Genomic DNA, 23,962 nt, shown 5'->3' on the forward strand with positions numbered 1-23,962 from the left:
ATATGGAGATAATTGGAGACGTGTAAAGATGCTTAATTAATTAACTGTGAATATAAAATTGGCGTTTTGAATCCTGCTTGATAAATTACACTACTACAGTGTTGTTTAATATATAGAAGTATTTGAAATAGTGCACACTCCTGAGTCCTGACCAAGGTTTTGTCCCCTTGTACAGTTTTTTAAACATGACAGGTATACCTAATAAACGGCTAGTTTTCCAAAATAACAGAAGATTTTGGTGTCAACGTTTTAATAAGTTAACTTGCCTTTGTTTTTTCCCTCAATTATTTTTAAGTTGAAACCCTTTGTTTTTCCCCTTTAGCTTTCAAAAGTGCAATTTTTATCTAACTTTTTTTGTACGCACTTCTTTTTATAAACAGTATTATATATCTTATTAATTTAGGGTTTTTCACGTTGGGACATGACTGGAGCTTAAAAACTGACACAAGACATTTATATATGTGTTTGATTAGACCCAACAAGAAAAATTAAACAGTATTTGATGAGAAGTTTGATTAAGACAAGAAATTAATTTTATTGTTCAACACCCCTTTTAAGTCCGGTGAATCTAGAAATTAAGATATATGTCATGTCTATAGTTTGATTTGAAACCAATTTAGACGAAATTTCCAAGATATATATAGCATTCAGATGCAAACAATTGAAAAATCACTTGATTTGAAAATAAGATATATTTTTTTATCAACATGATTTAAAATAATTTCATTACAAAAGTTGGAAATTAAAGATATGTCATGTCTATAGTTTGATTTGATGATTTGAAACCAATTTAGACTAAATTTCCAGGATTCAAATCTGCTCCTTTTCGCACCTCCTATTCTTCCATTCAGACCGTTCAAAATCAATCACACGGCTTCAATTACATCTGATTCATTTTAATAGATTATATTGATATAAAAGAAAAAAGTAATTAAAACCATGTGATCGATTTTGAACGGTCCGGATAGAAGAATAGGAGAGTGCTCCTTTTCTTAAGAAAATGAGCAGATTTGAATCCAAAATTCCAAGGACATAGCGTTCGGAAATTGGAAAAAAATATTTTATATATCTAAAAAATTAATTTTTGAGATAGATCAACAAATTTTAATATTTTTTGTCAACATGATATTTTAAAAACAATTTCATTACAAGAAATATTTTCTATTTATGAAATTATCATTCATCAAAATTGTAAACAAAAATGGTCATTTAGAATTTGAAATTGAAATAAAATATAAATCAATGTAATTCTTCCGTACTTTTCCTCCTTTATTTGCAAACGACGCAGAAAAAGAAAAAAGGACATAAATGTTCACAATTTTACGGAATAATATGTTTTAAGAATTGTATTAAATATTTTGCAATGAAATAGAAAGTTAAAAAATTGATGACCTAAAAGAAAACGTATAATTGATTATTTCTTAAATTTTGTTATGCAGATCAGATCAGACATTTTCATTAACTAAGGAATCAATTTACATACAAATTCTATAAATAATTAATAATTTAGTTCTCTAGAAAAATGTCTAAACCAATCGAATCATTCGAATTAATAATTTAATTTATTTTCTAATACATCTTAAAAAAGTTTCATCTTTCTCTTCCGAATAGGGCTGCACAAAAAAATAGTAGTTCCTGATTCGATTTGAGTTTAATTCGAAAAAGCTCGTAAAAAGTTTGATTCGAAATATTTTGAAATTAATTCAAACTGGACCTGGTTCGTTCGAAATAGGTTCACAAATTATTTTAGTTCAAAATTCAAAGTAACGTGAATCATTGATTTCCGCTGTTGACTTAAAAGTTAAAACATAAGACCTCTCAACCATAAGTCAAAACTCGTTAAGTCGTAATTCTCGGTCTCAGTTCTAAAATTCTAGATGGTTTTCACCTCTCACTTTCGGCGACTACGATCACTCTTCATTATCGTAAAAAATTCGTAAAATATTTGAAATTGAGTTTGTAAAAAAAAATATTCAAAATTAATTTAAATCAAATTTAACTCGAAATTAATTTAAACCAAACTCAAACTGAACTAATTTCGATTCAGTTCGATTCGTTTGCAGCCTAACCAAACAAAATATTTAATAAACTCTAAAATAAAAAAATTCTGAAAATCTCATCCACTGACCACCGGCAACCTAGTACTACAGAGTTTAATTTTACTTTTTTACTTTTTACCTTTTCACTTTTAACACTGCTAAAAGTTTAATTGTATGGCCGCAAATTGCGACTTTTGCTCTGTCAAACACTGAAACCCTTTTCTCTCTCTCTTTTTTTTTTTTTTTTTTTTTTTTTTGAGGAAAGAAACCCTTCTCTCAAGCCCCCACTGACGAATCCCCACATAAAGAGATACCGAATCTTTTTCTTCCTTTCCAACTCAGAATTTTTACTAATAGAATATAATAGAAAAAAAAGAGAAAAATAGAATGAGTGTATTAGAATTTTCACTTGTAGTAAGATCGAGAATCCGTATCCTTCCAGGTACCTGATTCAAAACGGACGGACAGGATTAATCTCAGCCGAGGCAAAATCATTCTGATGCCTACAGAAACTATAAGGGGTCCGTTACCAGATTCATATCAAGTTAAAAGAACTCATCCGTTTGTAATTTGCTTGAGTCAGGTACCTGGGTGATCCGAATTCGTAAGATTAGTGGGAGCTATATAGCACCACCGATCCTATTTCTTTTCTTTTTTGCTGCAAATTTTTTATTTGTAGTAGGGCTGTGTAAAAATCTCGCGGTTCGTGAGCTGCTTGAACTAAGTTCGGTAACAAACTCGCTAACAACTCGAGTTAGTCTGACTCGAGTTGAGTTCGAGTTAAGCTCGGCTCGCTCATTACAACTCGGACTCGGTTGATTATTGGCGTCTCATACTCCAATTTGACTTGACCTGACCCATTTCATTTTACATTCCACTGAAACTGAGCCACTATGAGTAAGAAGAACAGTAAATAGTTACCGAAATGACAAAATGTTCTCATTTTTTTTTCAACAGTTCAATAAAATGCACATTATCATGATATATATCCAGTTTAAGTGTTCAATACTTTAAAATTCAAAGTGCTAGACTGATAATAGGTAATTATGATCTTTGATCACGAGTTGATTCACGGGTCACGAGTCAACTCGAGTTAAATTCAAGTTAGCGAGCCAGTCTAGCTCGGCATTCTCAACTCGAGTCAACTCGGCTCAAATATTTCCAAGTTGAATTCAAGTTATCCATAAGTCGAACTAACTCGACTTGTTAACAGCCCTAATTTGTAGTAAGCTCTACAGCACCAACGATGTTACTATTAATGAAAATTCATGTGCACTCTTTCTATTTTTCTTTCTTCTTTTCTATTATTTTCTATGAATAAAAAATATTCTTTACAGCTCATCTGACTTATTTTGACAATTCAATTAATCTAGATTTGACTAGAGGTGTATCAGAGAACTCATGTTGGTTGGTGTCAGATTGAATCCAATATAAATCAGTCAATATGAACCAATTTAATTTTGGATTATTTTTTTTTAATTTTAGATTGTTGCGATGGCCAATTTAATCATTCATCAAATAATTTTAATTTTGGATTACCAATTTAATCATTCATCAAATAATTTCAACTTGAATTTTAAGAACTTCAATAGATGATTCAAATACTTATTAAAATTGGAGAAATACATCATTGATTGAGGATATATCAATTATTTTAATTTCTCAACTGAGTAACTTTTACCACAGAACATTTTATTGTAGGAATCATGGGTCCGATGGCCATCGGACTCAAAATGGTTCCAACGGGTTCTCTCACCGTCGGATTTGCTTTAGGATTTATGTGTACGGATTTTAAAGCAGACGAGAAATTACAGGCGCGAATCCTAAAGTATATCCGACGGTGAGAAAACCCGTTAAAACTACTTTGAGTCCGATGACCATCGGACCGAAGCTGTTTCCTTTATTGTAACCTAGACCAATAATATGCTGCCTAGCTGTACTAAAAGGAAAGGTACTATAAAAAAAAAATATGCAGCCTAGCCAGCACTTAAAACAGACAACTTTAGCCTATATAAATACTTTTCTTGATCCAGATATCTAAAGTCCCTTGTATAAAATTAAACAGTAGAAGCAAAAGGACAAGCCACCAGCCAAGCTCAGGTGAAGATCTCTTGTGGCCACTTTATTGTACATTTGTCCTGTGCCTCTATATTTTGGAACATAGTGACAAATAAATTATTCGGGTTCGGTGAGGTGAGGTAAAATTCGTGATTCGGGAATAATTCGGGAATGATTTGGAATTATCTGGATTTGAGATCTCAGTTCTGCAAGAGATAAAAAAAAATATTATGGGAAAAACTCAGAAAAAATTTGCGAATAATTTGTAAAATTTGCGAATTATTCGGGTTTAATTCGGTCAAAGTTTGGTCAACCGAATAATTCGACATTCGGTTCGGCATCACCAAAAAACTGAATTATTTGGATTTAATTCGTGAATAATTCGCGAATCTTGTGACTATATTTTAGAGCCCAACAGCTCTTAGAACCAAAATATTAATATACTATGTTTTAGATAATATAATACATTCAAATGAATATACTAATTTTACAAATTATGGTACATTCTTATGAACATAATATATTTTATGAAATTTAAGTAAGTGGGAACATAAATGATTGATTTTATGTGAGACAGCAAAAGGGTCGTTGTTTTAATTGTCAATTAAAGAATAAAAAAAAACAATCATAAATATATTTAAATTTGCAAAGTTTCTAAACTTGTAAATATTTACCAAATATTTACTAGCTTATGTTTGAGAATTAACCCATCAAATTGAGAACGAAAATATAATTCGTCCGAAGTGTCAATATTTTTTTTCAATAAAATAAATGGTAATTAAATGTAGAATTTCTTTTTTTAGAAATTAAATATTAATTAATTTTAATTTATATGGTAATTAATTTTAATAAATATATAATAAATAGTGATGCATATTGTAACACTGGAATGTTAATCCGAATATGATAGCTTCACTGTATTGGCCACATATCATCTTAGTAACATAAACAGTGCATATTAATTATTATATAATTGAACTCCTAAAGAAACGGAAAAAATATCTAGCGGAGGGGGACTAGGGAGATTCCATGTTTCCACGTCATTTGCACTATGATGAGATGGCAAATGAAAAGTTAATGACTGTTGTTTTCGTAGAATTGGTCTACATATTAAATTGTGAACCTGACCAATGACCTGCCTCTACAGAGTAAAGTAATTGACACAACCTAGATAATGCTGTAGTAGGATAACATCTCTCTCTTTTCTTTTCTTTTTTAAATTAATTGTAAGGGCTTGTAAGTTTCACCTATTTTTTTATCGCATTAAAAAATAAATTAATTGAATGCATAATATAGTGGACAATTAATTTGTAGAAATAATACGGATATTGACACTATCAGCATCCACCGACATTTTTATTAATATCTAATGTATTTTACCACAAATAATCAAGTTTTTGAACTTTTATTAAAAATACCCAAACCATAATATTTTATTGCAGTTTAGATTTTTTTTTTTTTTTTTGCACTATAAGACCCCGTTGCACTATATCTCTTTGAATTTTGAAAAAAAAACAATAATTATCGTGTAAAGGACATATATTGAACAATCATAGATAATTTTAATGATATTTGAATAATAAATGAAACCGTAATCCGTTAAAAAAATAAGCAAACACACACAATAAATAGTAAATGAATTTTAAAATAATTATATGGGTAATTCTTGAATAATCTCTTAGGCTTTTGAAAAAAAAATAATACCGGTCATTGTATGTCTACCGTTGATAGAAAACTTAATATGAATTTTTGAGACACTAAACGGTGTTTTTTTGTAATTCTGATTTCGTCGAGTGCCCAGGGTTGATCTCAGGGATGATCCCTGGGCAAGGTCCCGACCGCCTCGTCCCCCCCTTTCCAAATTGGAATCATACGCGCAAACTCAACTTTCCTAATCAAAGTTATGACTGTTTAAAGTTTTTTCAAAAAAAAAAAAAAGATTCTTCTATGCAAAAACACTTATAACGCACTGATGCTTTATGCCTGACTTAACGACAACAGAAGTGCATCGATGTTTCATTGCCAAAACATCAATGATGCACCCATGTTCTCTAAACGGTCATAATTTTATTATTGCCAAAACATCGATGACGTCAAAACATCGATGACGTCAAAACATCGATGACGTCAAAACATCGATGGCACACTCATGCTCTCTAAACGACCATAACTTTAAAATGCATTTACTATTTATTGTGTGTGTTTGCTTATTTATCATTGAAATTATTTATGATTGTTCAATATATGTTCTTTACACGTTAATTATTATTATTTTTTTCAAAATTCAAAACTGTCACCTCATATTTCAAATTAAGTTTTCTATCAACGGTAGACATACAATAATTGGTATTAGTTTTTTTTTCAAAAGCCTAAGAGATTATTCAAGAATTACCCATATAATTATTTTAAAATGCATTTACTATTTATTGTGTGTGTTTGCTTATTTTTTTTAATGGATTACGGTTTCATTCATTATTCAAAGATCATTAAAATTATCTATGATTGTTCAATATATGTCATTTACACGATAATTATTTTTTTTCAAAATTCAAAGAGATATAGTGTAACAAGATTTTTATAGTGCAAAAAAATAAAAATTCAAACCACAATAAAATATTGTGGTTTGATTATTTTTAATAAAAGTTTAAAAACTTGATTATTTGTGATAAAAAATATTAAATATTGGATATTAATAAAAATGTCGGCAGCATCAGGCTCAAAATTCGATGCCGACAATGCCAATATTTCTGTTTTCAACCTGAAATTTGGCAGTGCCAGTGTACGTTGGTGCTATCTTTTGTAAATTGAGCGTCGGCTGTGACATACATTTATTTAACTTTGTATGCCAAAAGAAAATATATGCAAATTCCATGTCAACATTTAGCATCCATTAAAAATTGAACTTGCAATTTCTTAATAATTATTTTAAAAATTAAACCTTTTGTGAGAAAAAAAATTAGCATGATCACACATGTTATTGTAAAATATAAAATTTTAACTCAACTCTTGGCAATTTCTTAGTAATTAATTTAAAAATTAAACATTTTGTGAGAAAATATTTAGCTTGATCACACATGTCAAAATTTTAACTCAACTCTTGGTTTGAATAGGTGATTAATTATAGTTTGAGAGTATCTTAGAATTTCGTCATTGATTGCGCATGGAGATTTGAATAGTGAAATTGTTACTACGATATATCAATGTTGTAAATAACGGTATGCATTCGTTGGACAGATGAGGTATTATTAAGCGATTAATTGATATACTGATAATTAACTGGAACTTTTGGATAATTTTTGCGTTTCATTAAAGTTATGTGCATATATTTATAATTTATTAAAATGATTAATTTAGCTCATTAAATTTATCAAATAAATTTAATTTTAACTTAGTTTACTTCTTAATTAATAAAGTTTCATGAAATTGTTATTTAGAAAAGTCCAGATAAAGTAAGACAAAATATATAACAGATTAATCAGATAAATCGGTCTATTTGATGGACTAAACGATCCAATATATAATGGATCATGGCTCAATAAATAACCAACTAAAAGGCCTACGGGTCTCATAATTAAAAAGGGCTGATTAAACATGAATAAACGATAATAATAGAGAATAATTGACTGATTAATCGTAAAAATCCACAAACACACATATATCAAGTCTTTTTGTGGCGGTTTTGCCACCGTCCCCAACTAATGACCAATTAATATAATTTTTCAAATCGTGGAACTTTTGTGAAATTTGTTTTTGATAATATCAAATTCAAATATGTGAGGTATTATATAGTTTAATATGTATTTTGAAAAATATTATATATATTTCTATAGATATTAGATCCGTATCTAGATTTGTCTACTAATATTCGATCCATATCGATCTGTTGGCACTCCTAGACAAAACAATCTATATTCTCTACAGTAATTTCAAAAAAAAATTTTAAAAAAATATTTGACAGGGGCTGTCAAATTACAAACTCAGTACTGTACAATTCAAAAGCACAAAAACACATGTCAATAATTTAACAAAATTTGAGCCACATGGCACCCTCCTGGAGCACTTTCCAAGCAAGTATCTCTGGTGGTACCACCTCACCTCTAAAAATCCTGTTATTTCTCTGTCGCCATATCCACCAAAGTGTGCATAGAAAACGCACCATCCAAACCTGAGAAGTGATTGTATTACCCCAAATTATGCAATCATAATTTTAAACTAATTTGGACTAATTTATAAAATTACAGAGCTTCTTTAATATTTATGCTAATTTAAAAATAACGATTCAAATTAGTTATGTTAATTTAAATTATTGCAAACTAGACGACTCAATGGGTTGAATTAAGCGCACTCAAATTACAAAATATATATGTATTAAGAGGAGGAATTAACTTATATTTTTTTGGTGACACTGAATTACATCCTACATTTTTAAAGTTTTTAAAATCCAAACAACCAATTTAAAACCGTTCAACATGATGTATATATTAAAATGTGTTTGCAGATCAAATTTTATATATTTTTTTACTATTTATTAAATATTTTACAAAATCGCTTTAAACTATTAAATTTTTGTACTCATCTTATGAAACTTTTTTTTTAAGTTGATCCTACCGACAATATGTGCTTCCTTCGCTATTGAAAGGACTTCTAGTTATGTCGAGGAACTTCTACTATACAACCAACTTAATTTTCATTCTCAGTGTGGTAATATTTTTCACTTTCATAAAAAGTTCCATCATATCATATTTCCTCTCTCTCTTAACCTAATTAAGGTTTTGGAATGGAGAAGTTGGTAAATTAAGAAAATTTATGGACCTTTTTTACCTCTTTTTAATTGAGTTTTTTTTTTTTTTCAATAGATGCGTTTATTGGTTGAGATTTTTTTTATGACTGAAGTCTATTAAAACCATATGTACTAAATTGAATTAAAATCCGATAAATATTCTTTCAGATCGCAACATTCATATCTATGAACAATTCATTTAAATCCTCAAATTTTTTTTTATCTGTAGCATTTAAAAATATAATATGCTGACAATGACAATTCCTTTAAATCTCCAAACATAGCACAAACATTGTTAATGACAATGTTTATGTGACGAGGTGAAATTTTGTCAATGACACTGTTTATGTGCTGAGATAAAAGAACTGTCGGTGACATTATTTCACAATGCTCCTTCAATTTTGAGAAGTAATGTTTGCGGTATCATTTGACAGCGTTTCATCTCACGACAACAATTTTACTTTGTTTCAAGATTTTACCCGAAATTTTTATTTATACCATATTTAAAAAAAAAAAACTAAAAACCATATTTTGTGGGAATTTCGAAAAATACCATGCCCTCCAAACTAATTTGCGGTCTCATTTTTGAGGAGTTGCAAATTGGCTTGGTGGCTCACCAAAAATCCAAATAACGATTGTAATATTAAATATATTTATATTTTTGAGGGCCTCCAAACCAATCTGTGGCTCCAAATAGAATCGCAGATTGGTTTAGAGGCCCTAGTATTTTTCGACTTCCCTAATAATGTGAGGTGTTTTGGATTTTATTTTAATTGAAAGGGTATAAATAAAAATTTCGGAGATTTTACTGATTTGATGCCATATGTACAGATCTGATCTTCATTGATAAGCAACACGGTCAACCTGTCTTCACTTGCCACAGGGAATCAACCTTCAAGTTTTCTTGCTGCACCAGGTCTATCTGTTCATTTGTCCATGATGGCCATGGACCCAAGGACCAAGGTTGGTGTTTTACAGTGGGTGTGTTGGCAATTGGCAGTGGCACACTGGTACTTACTTGGCACACTATCTTCCCTAATGAAAAATTGTTGAACAAAGTCACCAATGTTTTTAATCATTCCAAAGATTTGTTGTAAAAATGATTTTGTTTCTTATAGGATTTTACAGTTGGCAAGCTAGCATAGGTAGGACCAGAAAGGTTGTGTATTACCTATTCTGGCCATGGAGATTCCCCAGTCTGCTCACACACCAGCACACCCTTTCTCATACACACATGGGGGGTATCCCCCCTTCTCTCCTTAATAAAAAAGCTTTCACCTTGCCCCATTTGTCCCATGTGCTCCACTTTCTCTCTCTCTTTCTCTAAGTCCACTTGTATTCTTTGGCTTCCTTTGATTATTTGTCTCTCTCATTTTGGGGCTCTTAATACCCTCCAAGAACAGTAATAAGTGGCCACTGTTGAACCAATCTGTTTCTAGATTCACTTTTGAGAGATTTTGATTGTTGGTTCTCTTTTGGAGCACTATAATAGACACCAAAGAACCCTTTTTTGATTGACCCAGAACCTAATTTTGGCGCTAGTTTGAACACAGCTGTTGGAAAAGAGAGAGAGAGAAAGAAGATACATTTGCTAGAATTGAATTCAGAACCCTGCTTTTGATTTAGGAGCTTGAATTTCCAGTGTGGATTTGAATTTGAACTCAATGTACCAATTTTCCATATGTTTTTGTCACCCGCTGTCATAGCCGGGATAGTTGTAGGGGTCTTTCTGGTATTATTAACTTTTATTGGGCTATTGTGGTACTGTGTGTTTCGCCGAAGATCATCATCCAATAGAAACTCAGAGACTGGTTCATCAGATCCTTCTACTCTAGGTAATTAAGTTTTGTGTACTAAATTTCTGTAATACTTTTTTGTTAGTGATGTCTTTATTTTATAATTCCTCTTCCAAATTGTTGGAGATACATGTAATATTATACATGGTGTACAATTGCATTTATCCATTTTCCAGGAAAAATATGGGTCATGCCCACATTTGATTGATAGGACATGTAACAGTGATTGAAATACAAAAGATTGCTCAAAACAGTTGAGCAAGCAGGGTTTAAAAAGTACAAATCACAATAAAAAAAAAATGAAAATAAAGAACAAAATACAAACTAAGATCAGATCAGTGGCCTGGTGTCAGTGCCGAGCTAAGTAAATTGCATTTATCTTAGTGATTATTTCCTTGATCTTGAGTATCTCTATTAGATACCAGATCATTTAATAAAGTAGGGGTATATTGTGGTAGATACCAAAAGCACTTTTAATTAGTTAAACCAAGTTTTTAAGTAAAGCCCCTAGTGGTCCTATTTATTCTATGTCTGGTACTGAAATTCAGTTTATCAAAAGCATGATTATTGGCTGAAAAAATTAAATGTGAATGTGTCAAATTTAACTTAAATTTTGTAATAATAACACAGGCTTGATACTGCCCCATCCAGGTCTGTATGTATGGTTTGGTATGGTAACCATCAGTACCAAGTTATGACATTTATAATGTTGAAATTCGAGAATACTTTCCTGGTAACAAATACAAGAGCCATTTGAAGGATTATTTTATTTTTTATTTTAAACTATCAAAATAAAAAGACTTAACATGGCTTCGCAGTTGAATTATTTTCTAATTGCATTGTAATGGCTGTTGATAACTGCGCATGGTGCATTCCTTAGTATTGTAAGTGGTATAATTAATTTTTTTTTTATTATTTAATGATTTTTAGTGGAATGGAATAGAGGCGGTCAGGTCTCTTCAGCTGGTGGGTCCCACTTAGCTGAAAACCACAGGGCTCGTCAATTCACCTTAGAGGAGCTACAACAAGCCACTAGAAATTTCAATGGCTTGAATTTGGTCGGTACGGGCAGCTTTGGCCAGATTTACAAGGGTTTGCTTCTAGATGGTACTGTTGTTGCTATCAAAAGACGAGTGAGTCCAGCTCAGCAAGATTTTGTTGAAGAGGTGGTTAATTCTGGGTTATCTTTACTGCATTTTGTTGGCTTATTGGTGTATGATTTGACTCATGATTATTAATACTGGTACATAGGTGGTGTTCATTGGGTCCAGTTTGTTTGGTTTTCAATCGAACCAAAAAAGTTTGGATTAAATGGTTCGGTTTCTTGGTTGAAATTGATTGGTTCAGTTGAAATTTTGAATTACTTCAGTTTTTTTCTATATGGTACGGTTTGGATTAAATGTATGATTTGTGTATGTATTGAGTTTTGATCTTTTAAAATTAATCTCTCTTGTTTCGGTTTAACCAAAAAAACCAAAATTTACTTTGGTTATTTTGGTTCGGTTGTTATTTGGTTCACGAGTTTAATTCGGTTGGTTCTGTTATATTTTTGAAAACCGAATACAATTTTGGGTTTGACTATTTTAATTCGGTTTTGTTTTCCCAATGAACAACTGTACTGGTACATAACATGTTGCATGTACTGGTGCCTGGAGTTTTGCTTATCCCTGACAAAGGTTGCCTCTGGCAATTTTGAGGCGTAATATTTTAATCAAAATTTAGAAAGATAAACCTAACAGAAATTGTATAAATAATTCTGTAGGTACGAAGATTGTCAGAAATTCGGCACCGAAATCTGGTGACCCTCATCGGATATTGTCTAGAAGGTGGATACCAAATGCTGGTATATGAGTATCTACCTAATGGAAGTGTTTGTGGCCATTTATATGGTACTTTTCAACAACCTGTTAAAATGAAAAGACTATAATTTATATTCTGGGGCTGCTGATTGAATTAAAATTTTGTTTAGGTGATTCGGGTACCAGGCTTGAATTCAAACAGAGACTATCAATAGCCATTGGAGTAGCCAAAGGTATCTGAATATTTGTTTCCTAAATTGCCCTTTTATGCATTACAGAATATTTTAATTTGGGCATTATATTGTTCCCTAAGTATGGCCCCTGCAAGACTTCAAACTGTCTGGTGTACCCTTCGACTCATTCCCAATTTATTCAAGCTAAAGGTCCCAAATTGCCCCTTTTTTTATTCTCTCCCTTCATTTATGAAGGAGAATCATTAATGAGAGACAAAGTGACGGCAATTGGGATCTCATTTGTTGAAAAAAAAAACCCATTAAAACTGTGAAGATGCTTAGTAAAATTTCTCATGGTTAGGGCTATATAATTTCACCTGATATTGTTATCTGCATTCATCTGGCTTTTAGTTTCTAAGGACTTGTTTGTAATACTCTCATTTTGCAACAATATACAAGTTTTTTTTGAGTTTTTACGGTGTGTGTGGTTTGGGGGCGGGGGGGGGGATTAGCTTAGTAATCAAATAAAATTTTTAAACTCAGGTTTGTCAATTTAGCTTTTACAAATATGCCCCTGCATGACTTCAAAGTATGATGTACCCTTCGACTGATTTCCCCAATTTATTCAATCTAAAGGCCCAAATTGCCCATCTTTATAAATTCTCTCTCTTCATTTATGAAATAGAATCATTAATGAGAGACAAAGTGACATCAATTGGGGCCTCATTTGTTGTAAAACATGTCGGGAAGATACGTCATTTCTCTTGGGTAGGGCTTCATATTTACACATTATTGTACCTGATATTGTCATCTGCATTTATACGGTTGAAAGAATATCAGAAAGTACATCTGCACCATTTAGTTTTTAAGGACTTGTTTGTAATATGCTCATTTTGCAACAATATACAAGCTTTTTTTGAGCTTTTACAGGGGTGTATGGTAAATATTGCCACAGAAAGCACAACATAAAGGATTTGATTAATATTCAAACAATATTTTTAAATACAGGTTTGTCACATCTGCATAGCCTGTCACCTCCAGTGGTACACAATAATTTTAAAACAAGCAATGTATTGGTGGATGAAAATTTCATTGCCAAGGTGGCTGATGCTGGTATCATTAGGCTAATTCAAGGGTCTGACAATGCGGGCCCCTCTAACAGACTTAGTGGCAGCATATACCATGACCCAGAGTATGGCAATTTTTTCTCAAAAACATTTCCAACTTCATTTACTTCATATCTTTTTCTTTACATTTAGGGCTGCATATCAAAAATTAAAGTTGAGGATGTCAATTGGATAAAATGGAATTTCTTTTTCTGGACTTCCACTTTTTAAAAATGAAGCAAGAAATCTGCGATCAAATTCAAACTCACTTTTTTCAGTTTCAATAGTTATCAAAGCACTGTAAATTCATTTTTGATTAGTGCCATGAAATGTTCAATACTGTTAAGTAAAACTGAGCATAACATAAAAAAAAAATTCAGGTGAAACTTTTGATAATTTGATAACTAGTTAATTGCTGGTTTTTTTAGGGTCAGTTCATTAATGCAGCAGTCGGAGAGCAGTGACGTGTACAGTTTTGGAGTGTTTCTTTTGGAGCTCATAAGTGGCCAAGAAGCTGCCCATCTTGTTCCTCCTGAATTAAAATCTTCTTTTATCCCATGGGTAATTATTGGAAACTGCAAAAACTTTATTACCACTTTTGAGTGAGGCCATGGTACTATGCATAGCACAGATTGGTTTGTACTATAGATCAATATCTTTGTTTTCGAAGTCCAAATAGTCAATCTGAACCGTTCAACATGATCTCTGTATGAAAATGTTGTAAACTAAATTCTTTTTTTACTATTTTCTTAGATAGGTAGAAAATCACTTCTTTTGAATGGTCTAGAATCTTTAAATCAAGTGATTTTTTATCTATCTAAAAAAATAGTAAAAAAAAATTCTATAAAATGTAAAAAATATTATATCCTTTTCATAGGCATTTTGCTGATTGATTTGAAAGTGGAGAATTAATGATGGCATAATTTACATTTCTATTTATATAATACCAACTTTTGTAGCAAGCATTTTTAAAATAAAAATCTCCTTTGTAATTTGCATCTGATAGGTGGAATCACGTCTAAACTCCAACGAACTAATTGATCCGAGATTAAATTCGAGTTTCACATCTGAAGGGATGAGGGATCTAATCAACTTAACCCTTCATTGCGTAACCTCAAGTTCTAGAAGACGCCTCAAAATGCGGCTTGTGGCAACTGAACTCGACCGAATTTTAGAGACTGAGATGAACTTGACCACGGTCATGGGGGACGGGACTGCCATTGTTACCCTTGGAAGCCAATTATTTACTTCTTGAAAGGTTAAAGTGAGAAAAGAGGAAAATTTCCTGTGTGCCCTTGAAAATTCCTCAAGATGTCACATTGCCTCTGAGGAAGAGTAAAGCAATTCTCACTCTGCACGGACACATGATATTATGAGGTATAGTTGGGTACGCATGAAATCTTTTAACAGAAATAAAATAATTAGGAGCTTGGGATTAGAAGTTTATGTAAGGTTATTATTTTTAGGGCAAGGAGCTACTTGATTATTGTCAATTATTGATATTTACTGATGTATATTATTATGCCAATTACTGCCAACTACTCTGTAAGCTTAACATAGTTGGCAGAATCTCACTTGCAGTTAATTATGCAGGAGGGGTGAGAAAATGTACTAATGTACATTTGTATTTATTGGTGTAAAATTGTAAATAATGAATGGACTGATTTGCTCCACTGTTAGTAGCATGGCTTGGCTTCCTATCATTACAATTATTGTGTTCCCGTTTACTACATACACAGTAAATTTACTGCTTTAAATCTATCTGGCATTATCATATCATCCAGCTGTAAAAGTACTAATATTTTACCTTTTCTTTTGTCATTTGTGGTTTATTTTACACACTGAATTCTCACTCTATAGTATACTTCATAGTTTAGTAATTAAACGAACGGTTATCAAGTCTTTTGTGTTACTCAGTCTTAACTTGATTTTTATATATTTCAGTGAGTGAGGCTAAGGTACTGTGCATAATGCATACTGGTCCGTACTATGACTCCATATCTTTGTTTTCAAAGTTCAAATAATCGATATGAAAATGTACTTAAAGATCAAATCTTATATTCTTCAGAATTTTTGGTACAATTCTTGTAGATAGAAAATTACTTGATCTAAAGATTATGGACCATCCAAAATTAGTGATTTTCTATCTATTTAAAAAATAGTAAAAAAAAAATTCTAAGAACTGTAAAATTTATATTTTCATATGGAAATCATGTTGAGCGGTTACAATCAACTGTGTTGACATTGAAAATGGAGATATGAAGCTTTAGTACAGACTCATTTACGCTATACATAGTACTATAGACTCACTCTATTTCAGTATAATTACAGAGCAGCGTTTTACTTGAGCAGTAACCATTAACCAAGAACAAGAAAGTCTCTACTGCCTTGGGGCAAGTAGGTCATAAAAAGAAAAAGAATCAAGAGCCTTCTTAAAAAACTAATATGGAGTTCTGTCAGAACACTTGCATGATGAGAAGTAATATTATACTGTACCATACTAGTACCTATCTCTCATAATAGGCTTTAGCTCAAAAATTAAATTTTTGCATTTCATCTACAAAAAAATTTAACATAATTCAAGATGATGCAACAGAAGAAGAATGAACCCACTCAGGTCGCTTTGCGTTGTAATAAAAATGCGCTATCATTCTCACAAGTTCGTCTGAACACCTTATCTCTGTGAAATTCACAAATAAATACACTAATAAGCTTGCAGTTATCTGAATCAATATGGCACAGGTATGAACCTTATGTTTAATATTTTTCACTTTATTGCCATAAAAATGTTAAGTATTTAACAGGTGCGCCAGACCAATCCTACAAGCAAGTCTTTGCTGGTACAAATTTTTCAACAGTCTTTTTTTTACTGATCTTGGCAGATGCTGCCAGTTCTATATTAAACAGTCGAAACAACAAATTTTTCAACAGTCAAAACATAAAATTGATGAAAACTGGTATTTCTTTAACCCCCTTACCTTTCTCCCGGTACAAAATTCGGTTTCCTTTGAGGAACAAGAGCTGAGGACAGTCAGATTCTGTTACTTTCAGAGCATATGCCAAATCCCTCTCTATATTTACATCTATCTTCACCGTCTGTAACAAATTATACCAAATGTGTTATCATCCATCATTACATACCCAATTTATCTATCATTAAAACACAAATAATGGGAGAGAGAGAGAGCCAAACCCTAGGTGGCAAACGATCTTTACAACTCCAATAAACTTTTGCAGCCTTCTCAAACTCCTTGAGAAATTTCCAGTTATCAGCTGCCCTGCACAATTAATTCGACAATTCTTAATTAATAAAAGAAAAATTTATAGACACCATGGGTTCTATGTTGAACATAATAAAGCATGGTTAACAGCATATGATCAACTGAATAAAATTGGCATTCTATCAGAAAAGGTACAAAACTGTTACCTCGTATAGCGTTCAAAAACGAGTACAACAAGGGGGCTGGGGTGATAAGCAAAACTCTCCCACTCCAAGCAATTAATCTCTTGAACCCAGCCTTCATCAAGCTCTCCTTCCCAATCAATCTCCACCCCATTCTCCACCACATTTTTTATCGGGTGCTTTTCAAAATAATCCGAAGCCCGTACTCCCCAACCCACCTCTGCATCCAACGGCCACTCTGGATCCTCCTCTTCAACCAACCCTTTTTTCTCTCCCTCCTTGACTTCACTCTCTTCATCGCTTTCATCGCTGTCAGAGTTGGGATCTTCTGGCCTCTCTTTCAAGATTTTGCTAATTTTTTCACGTTGGTTAGGGTTCTTTGAGGCAATTGAGGCCAAGGTTTTTTCGAGCTGGTTGCGAATGAAATCCTCTGTGGCTTGTGCCTCGCTGCACCGGCCCCGCCGCGGTTTTCGAGGTTTGATATATTGCAGTGGGTTGATAGGGTTGGGTGCTTGTTTGTTTAAATCAGATTGATCATTTTCCAGAATTGTATCATTTCCATTGTTTAAATCAGATTGTTGATTTTGCGCCTCGCTGCACTGGGGTTTTTGAGGCTTGATATATTGAATTGGTTCGCTAGGGTTGGGTGCTTGTTTGTTAAGATTGGGTCGATCATTTTCTGGAATTGTATCATTTCCATTGTTTCCTCCTCCTGATGAATACATGACCTTATCATCACTATTTATGACAGATTTAGTCTTTTTCTTGGGGTTCCGACTTGACTTGAGAGATTTGGAATAAGGGTTTGGACCGGCAGTTGGGTGGGATTGTGAGCTGGATGAGGTAGCAAGGGTAGGAAAAAAGGTTTTTGGTTGGCAGAGACGTTTAATGCTAATGGTAGTTGTTAGAGGGAAGGAAAAGATTAGAGGATATGTACTGGAAGGGTTTAGGGTTTTGGAAAGTTTGTGAGATGGAGATATAACAGGGGTTTGGAGGAATGTGAGCATGGCTATGATTGCGGGAAATCAGAAAACAGTTTGCTTTTGCTGCCTGTTTTCATTACCAGAAATATTGAGAGAAAGAAGCCAAAGATTCATCAGAAATTGCCACGAATTTATGCTCAATGGAAATCAAAAGATGAAAACTAACTTCCCCTTGGATGGAATCAAGTATAAAGTTGTTTACCACAATGTTAAATCCATAATAATAAAAAAAAGACCATTAAGTTGGCCACATACTCTGTGTGGCATTTCATCGAACACCTTGCACTCACAACCAGTTGAACCCAACGGAGTATCATAACAACAAACGATTAAACACCAGCAGCTAAACAAGATATGAAACGAACCTGTGCTCTCCTCTTCTGACTCTTCTATGCCTCCTTTTCCCTTATCCCTTGTAAATTCTAACAGCGCACGGGCTTCGTCAACGAAGCAAGATTTAGACGAAGACTGATGTCAATGGTTTCTATGTGGGGTGAAGCGGCTGTTTGCGTGGGGGAATAGAGAGAGAAAACGAAAAACAACGAGGAGAATAGAAGAGCAGAGTGCAGTGTGCAGTGGAGGTGACGGTCTGACGGAGCACGGGAGAAAAAGAGATATCGGCTGATACGGACGGGTCCGGGAGTGCGTATCCTCTGAGATATCTCATATTTTGCGTGACCGACGTGTCCGGTGCCTGTTCGGGGATAGCGCAGGGGCAGTATTATTTGAGCTTTGAGATTCGTGTAGAATGTATTTGAACGGTTGAAATTCTCCAAAAATATCTCGGAGGATGCGAATTCCGGGTCCGGACCATCCGTTTCGAATCCGGGCCAATCCGATCCAAGCTGGACCGCACGGGGCTCCTTTAATCTGACCGCTCGATTCGAATCGGACGATTTCAATCTAAACTATAAAAAAATGAGTTACTGTTGGAGATCTGAAATCGATACGGATTCAGCCATTCAGGTCTGTTTTGGTTTTTAGATGGAATCGGAATGGAGTCTTGGAGTTGGAGATATGGGCAGATGCGGATGCGGGTCTGATTCGATTTAAGATGGAATCGGGTACTTTGTGGCAACGTTTGGTGTGATAGTCTGTGTTTCAGCCTATCAGTAACAGAGGTAGGAATGTAGGATGTACAAATGTACAGATTTTAATTTCTTAAGATAAAACAACGGGAGGAGAAAGTAGCCAAAAATTAAAAGCGATAATATGCATTTGTCGAAGCATTATGGCATTAATATAAAATTCAATCACATCTAGTACTTAGATTAGTTTTTACGAAAATCTGATTTTATATTGCTAAACTTTTCTCAATTAAATTTTATTATGTAAAATTGTATTTGTTTAGAAATAGAATTAATTCTTTAGAAATTAATGGCCAATTAACATCTGATCCCAATTCTATTCAGCACCACATATTAGATTTTTACCAAAATTTGTTAGGTACTGTAGGACTTAAATTTGGACATTTAGAACAAAACTTCTGGGATATAGAAGATACCCTCACACCATTGGAACAGTGGTCCTTAGAAAGACCATTCACAGAAGAAGAGCTGAAACATGCTCTCTTTGCATCAGAACCAAATGGGGCCCCTGGACCAGATGGTTTTACATTCAAATTCTATCAATTCTTTTGGGAGGAGGTTAAATCTGATCTTATGCTATTGGCTCATTACTTTTTTGAGCACACTTTAGACTTGCATAAAATCAACAAATCTTGTATCTGTCTCATTCCAAAAGAGAAAGATGCAAAACTCATTACAAAATATAGACCTATTAGCTTAGTCAATTGTAGTTTTAAATTGCTCTCTAAACTTCTTACTATTAGATTAGAACCAATTATGTTTAGAATCATAGATCCTAGCCAATCAGCTTTCATTAAACATAGATTTATTTTAGATAATGTTATCCTCAGTCAAGAAGTAATCCATTCCTGTCAATCAACAACACAGCCAGGTGTAGTAATAAAGGTGGATTTTGAAAAAGCCTACGATACGATTCACTGGGATTACTTACTTGAGGTTTTGCAAAGTCGAAATTTTGGCAGTAAATGGATTCACTGGATTACTCAATGGTTGTATAGTTCTCAGTCTAGTATACTTATTAATGGTCATGTTACTGAATATTTCTACTGTAAAAGGGGAGTTCGACAAGGAGACCCTCTCTCCCCTTTCTTGTATATTCTAGCGGCTGATACACTTAGTAAGATTTTCTATAAAGGTCGAATGCATGATAAATTGTTAGGGTTAGGACCACCATGTTTACAGAATAAAGCCATTACCAATTGCCACTATGCTGATGATACTATTCTCTTCTTATCTGCCACTGAAGAGAATGTAGAATCAGCTTGGTGGGCAATGATGGCTTTTGAAGCTCTTTCAGGAATCAAAATGAATTACTCTAAAACAGCTATGTATCCCATTAATGTCAATACCAATTCTACTCTCAATCAACTGTTTAGATGTCATTGGGATTCTTTCCCTTTAATGTATCTTGGCCTCCCTGTAAGTAATAAAAAGTTGACTATTTCAGATTGGCAATTCTTGGTAGATAAAATAGAAAATCGATTACCTAGTTGGAAAGGACACCTACTATCTTTAGGGGGGAAATTAACACTAGTTAATTCGGTACTATCATCTATCCCTCTATATACCCTCTCTGTGTATAAAATTCCAATTACAATTTTGAATAGGATTGACAAGATTCGGAGACAGTTCCTATGGCAAGGTAGTGACAGATCTAAAAGAAAATATATCTTGATGAAATGGTCTGTAGTTTGTTTAGCTAAACATTTTGGTGGCATGGGGGTTTTAAATCTTCGTGATATGAATATTTCTCTCCTGTTGAAATGGTGGTGGAAACTTAAAAACCCTCATTATACTAGTACTTGGAAAACACTTGTTATTATGAAATACTATTCTAGGCCAATCATATCTCAATCTTCCTTTTGGATAGCACTATGTACTTTAGAGAATTTAGGACAGGCTAGCCTTAGCTATGAACCAGGTAGTCAGCAATCTGTAGTTAGGTTTTGGGAAGATATTTGGTACCATCATTGTTCTTTAGCTACAAGATTCCCACAGGTGTACCGACTTTGTATTAACAAAGGGGTTCTCTTATCTGAAGTCATAGCCACACAAGGGGGGGCAATCCGTTTTCGCCGAATCTTAGTTGGCACTATAAGGGAAGACTGGTCTCACATTCTTTTCCTCATTAGTCATACACAACTTCCCCCCTCTTTTGATACACTTAATTGGAGATGGGAAGTGTCAATTTTCTACAAAATCTATTTATCTCATACTTAATCATAGAGGAGTATTGGCTGACAATCCGTTAATTTGGTGGGTGTTACCAGTACCACCAAAAATACGAATTTTCATGTGGCTTACCATGCATCAACGGATATTAACCAAAGATACCCTTACCAAAAAAGGTTGGGTAGGTAACCAACAATGTCAGTTTTGTCCAGCAAATGAAACCAGAGACCATCTTTTCCTCACTTGCCCTTTGGCCCAACAAGTCTGGTTTTGGTTAGGTAAAAGTCAGCAATTTATATCCAGCTGGAACACATGGGATGACATATGCTTTTTTGCTGAATCATCATGAAAAGTCCGGTTTGTTAATCATACTTAGTGCGGTTTGTTGGACCCTCTGGACACATCGAAATGATGTTGTTTTCAATGATACTTCACCTAAAAATGCTAGAACACTTATTTTTCTAATCAAATCTTTGATTGTATACTGGTCAGGAAAAATGAAGAAGGACACTGCTGATGCGGCTCATTCCTGGTTGCCGATCATAGAGGATGCCATTCCTCTCAACATCATCCCCCCCAACATGGAAGTAGTGCCATATGCTGAGGGCTTGGAGGCTGATACTCATATGGCCTCTGGTGCAAATGAATGTGTTTGAATGAAGACAGACTTCCTCCTTTTTGTAGTTATTATATTCCTTAGTTTTATCTTAATTGGATTATGTTTAGCGTCTCTAGCTTACTTTTGGTCGATTGCCTCAAATAGAGGTTGGTTATACTGTTGCCTTATGGTTGGTTGCATTTTGTTTTACATTGCTAAACTGACATCAGCTTGCTGGCTGTTGACGTTTTGTAATTAACTGTTTCAGCAATGAAATGGGCTTCTAGCCTCTTTTAAAAAAAAAAAAAAAAAATTGTATTTGTTTGAAGCATAATTCATAGAAAACTTACCCGTACCTTTCACAGAGAATAATTTAAATTCTAAGTTGTCCTCAATTTATTTTATTGACAGACATAATATAGAGTTAGGCTAATATGACACTAGTGTTATATCAAACTAAATAACACCACATCTTAAACCCTTAGATCTGCTTTAAGATTCGTACTCTCCGCTTTTACTGTTCAAGCACTTCATTTTGTACGAATTTTAAAGCAGATCTAAGGGTTTAAGATGTGGTGTTATTTAGTTTGATATAACACTAGTGTCATATTAGCCTAACTCCATAATATATATTTAAGAATAATATATGAAAGTAAGAAAATAATTCTTCTCATCTATCCTTTAATTTCTCTGTAGACATTTCTAAATTGACGATTTAGATGACATTTTTTTAATCCCTAAATCCGACTTCATACTTCTGATAAATTTTCACTCAAATTAGTTGCGCAAACAATTTAATGCAAAATCAATCGTAAGTTTGTGAGAACCTGCATCACTTTTTTAGGCACAAATATTATTTCTCTTATTTTTGTTAAGTATTTATCATTCTTATATCTATAAATATCTAATAGAGATTAGAGAGCATCCTAGCAATTCATACAAAATTATTATCTTACCCTTTCACCATCATACAAGAGTACTATTATTGTTTTGTTGGATTATAACTAGTGCAACAATTATGAAGAGATCTTTTCTTGTAACCGGTACAGTCATATCTTTTCTTCCTAAATTCATTATTCCATGAATTTCTCAAAGTGAGGTTCATCACAACGAAAATCGAATACTACTAAAAAAAATTCAAACAATGAAATTTACGAGTTTGTGACTCTCGAATATTCAACTGATCAATTAATTTATTATAACATACTCCATTTTTCTTTGACAAATAAGCCAGCAACCGTTGACATTTTTCTCAGAATTTTTCGTAGACCCCTTTCCGCTAATTTTTTTGTTGTTGTGTAATTCTAAATACGTGAAGTAAAATAGGATACTATAAATCCTATAAATTGAATAGGCAAGATATCTCATATATATATATATCCAAATTTGTTGCATATTAATTAATACACAAGTGTTAGAAACTTAGAATGATTGACTAGAGTTTCATATCACTATACAATAAATATAGTGAATTAATTTAATGTCTTGAATTCTTTTATGAAGAAAGCATCGCAATTCTAGTTTGACATCTCATGAAGTACACATTTTCTAGAGAAATCAAGCTAATTTTTGAAAGTTGATGAGTTTACTGAGTTAGGTAAACTCTAAAATTCATTTTTCTGCTTTTTGGGCAGGTATTCTTTATTATAGAGACATATTTGATTTAGGCATTAATCGATGGGTTGGTAAAGGTAATAACACATCTTTCTGGTTAGATAGATGGTTTGGTGATTGTTCTTTATATTGTTCTTTTCCTCAATTGTTTAGGGTGGTTTCAGACCCAAATATTACTGTAGCAGCAGCATTTTCCAATTCTAGATTAACGATTACTTTTAGTAGACAGTTGACAGGTGTTCTCCGCGTTGAATGGTTTCAATTACTTTCTTTGGTTACTTCCGATAGGGTCTTTATTGACACTTCTAGATCTGATTTAGTTACTTCCGATAGGGGCCCTAATGGTTAGAGTT

At 33.1% G+C, this 23,962-nt stretch overlaps 2 protein-coding genes across 2 annotated transcripts; one reads left to right on the forward strand and one right to left on the reverse strand.

Annotated features, from left to right (window-relative positions):
* Positions 1-10,085: 10,085 nt before the first annotated feature.
* LOC144554540 (putative serine/threonine-protein kinase At1g01540) lies at positions 10,086-15,426 on the forward strand. Its single transcript, XM_078302856.1, has 7 exons — positions 10,086-10,712; positions 11,604-11,839; positions 12,436-12,562; positions 12,643-12,705; positions 13,654-13,837; positions 14,180-14,312; positions 14,758-15,426. The coding sequence occupies exons 1-7, from the start codon at positions 10,559-10,561 to the stop codon at positions 15,004-15,006; spliced, it is 1,146 nt and encodes a 381-aa protein (XP_078158982.1). The 5' UTR covers positions 10,086-10,558; the 3' UTR covers positions 15,007-15,426.
* Positions 15,427-16,134: 708 nt separating this feature from the next.
* On the reverse strand, positions 16,135-18,736 carry MRL7 (polyadenylate-binding protein 2-binding protein). Its single transcript, XM_078302884.1, has 5 exons — positions 18,503-18,736; positions 17,179-18,204; positions 16,945-17,029; positions 16,730-16,847; positions 16,135-16,431 (listed from the first exon to the last, which is right to left on the reverse strand). The coding sequence occupies exons 2-5, from the start codon at positions 18,159-18,161 to the stop codon at positions 16,331-16,333; spliced, it is 1,287 nt and encodes a 428-aa protein (XP_078159010.1). The 5' UTR covers positions 18,162-18,204; positions 18,503-18,736; the 3' UTR covers positions 16,135-16,330.
* Positions 18,737-23,962: the final 5,226 nt, after the last annotated feature.

Source organism: Carex rostrata, chromosome 5 (genome assembly GCF_964058835.1).
Source record: "Carex rostrata chromosome 5, lpCarRost1.2, whole genome shotgun sequence".
Classification (NCBI taxonomy): domain Eukaryota; kingdom Viridiplantae; phylum Streptophyta; class Magnoliopsida; order Poales; family Cyperaceae; genus Carex; species Carex rostrata.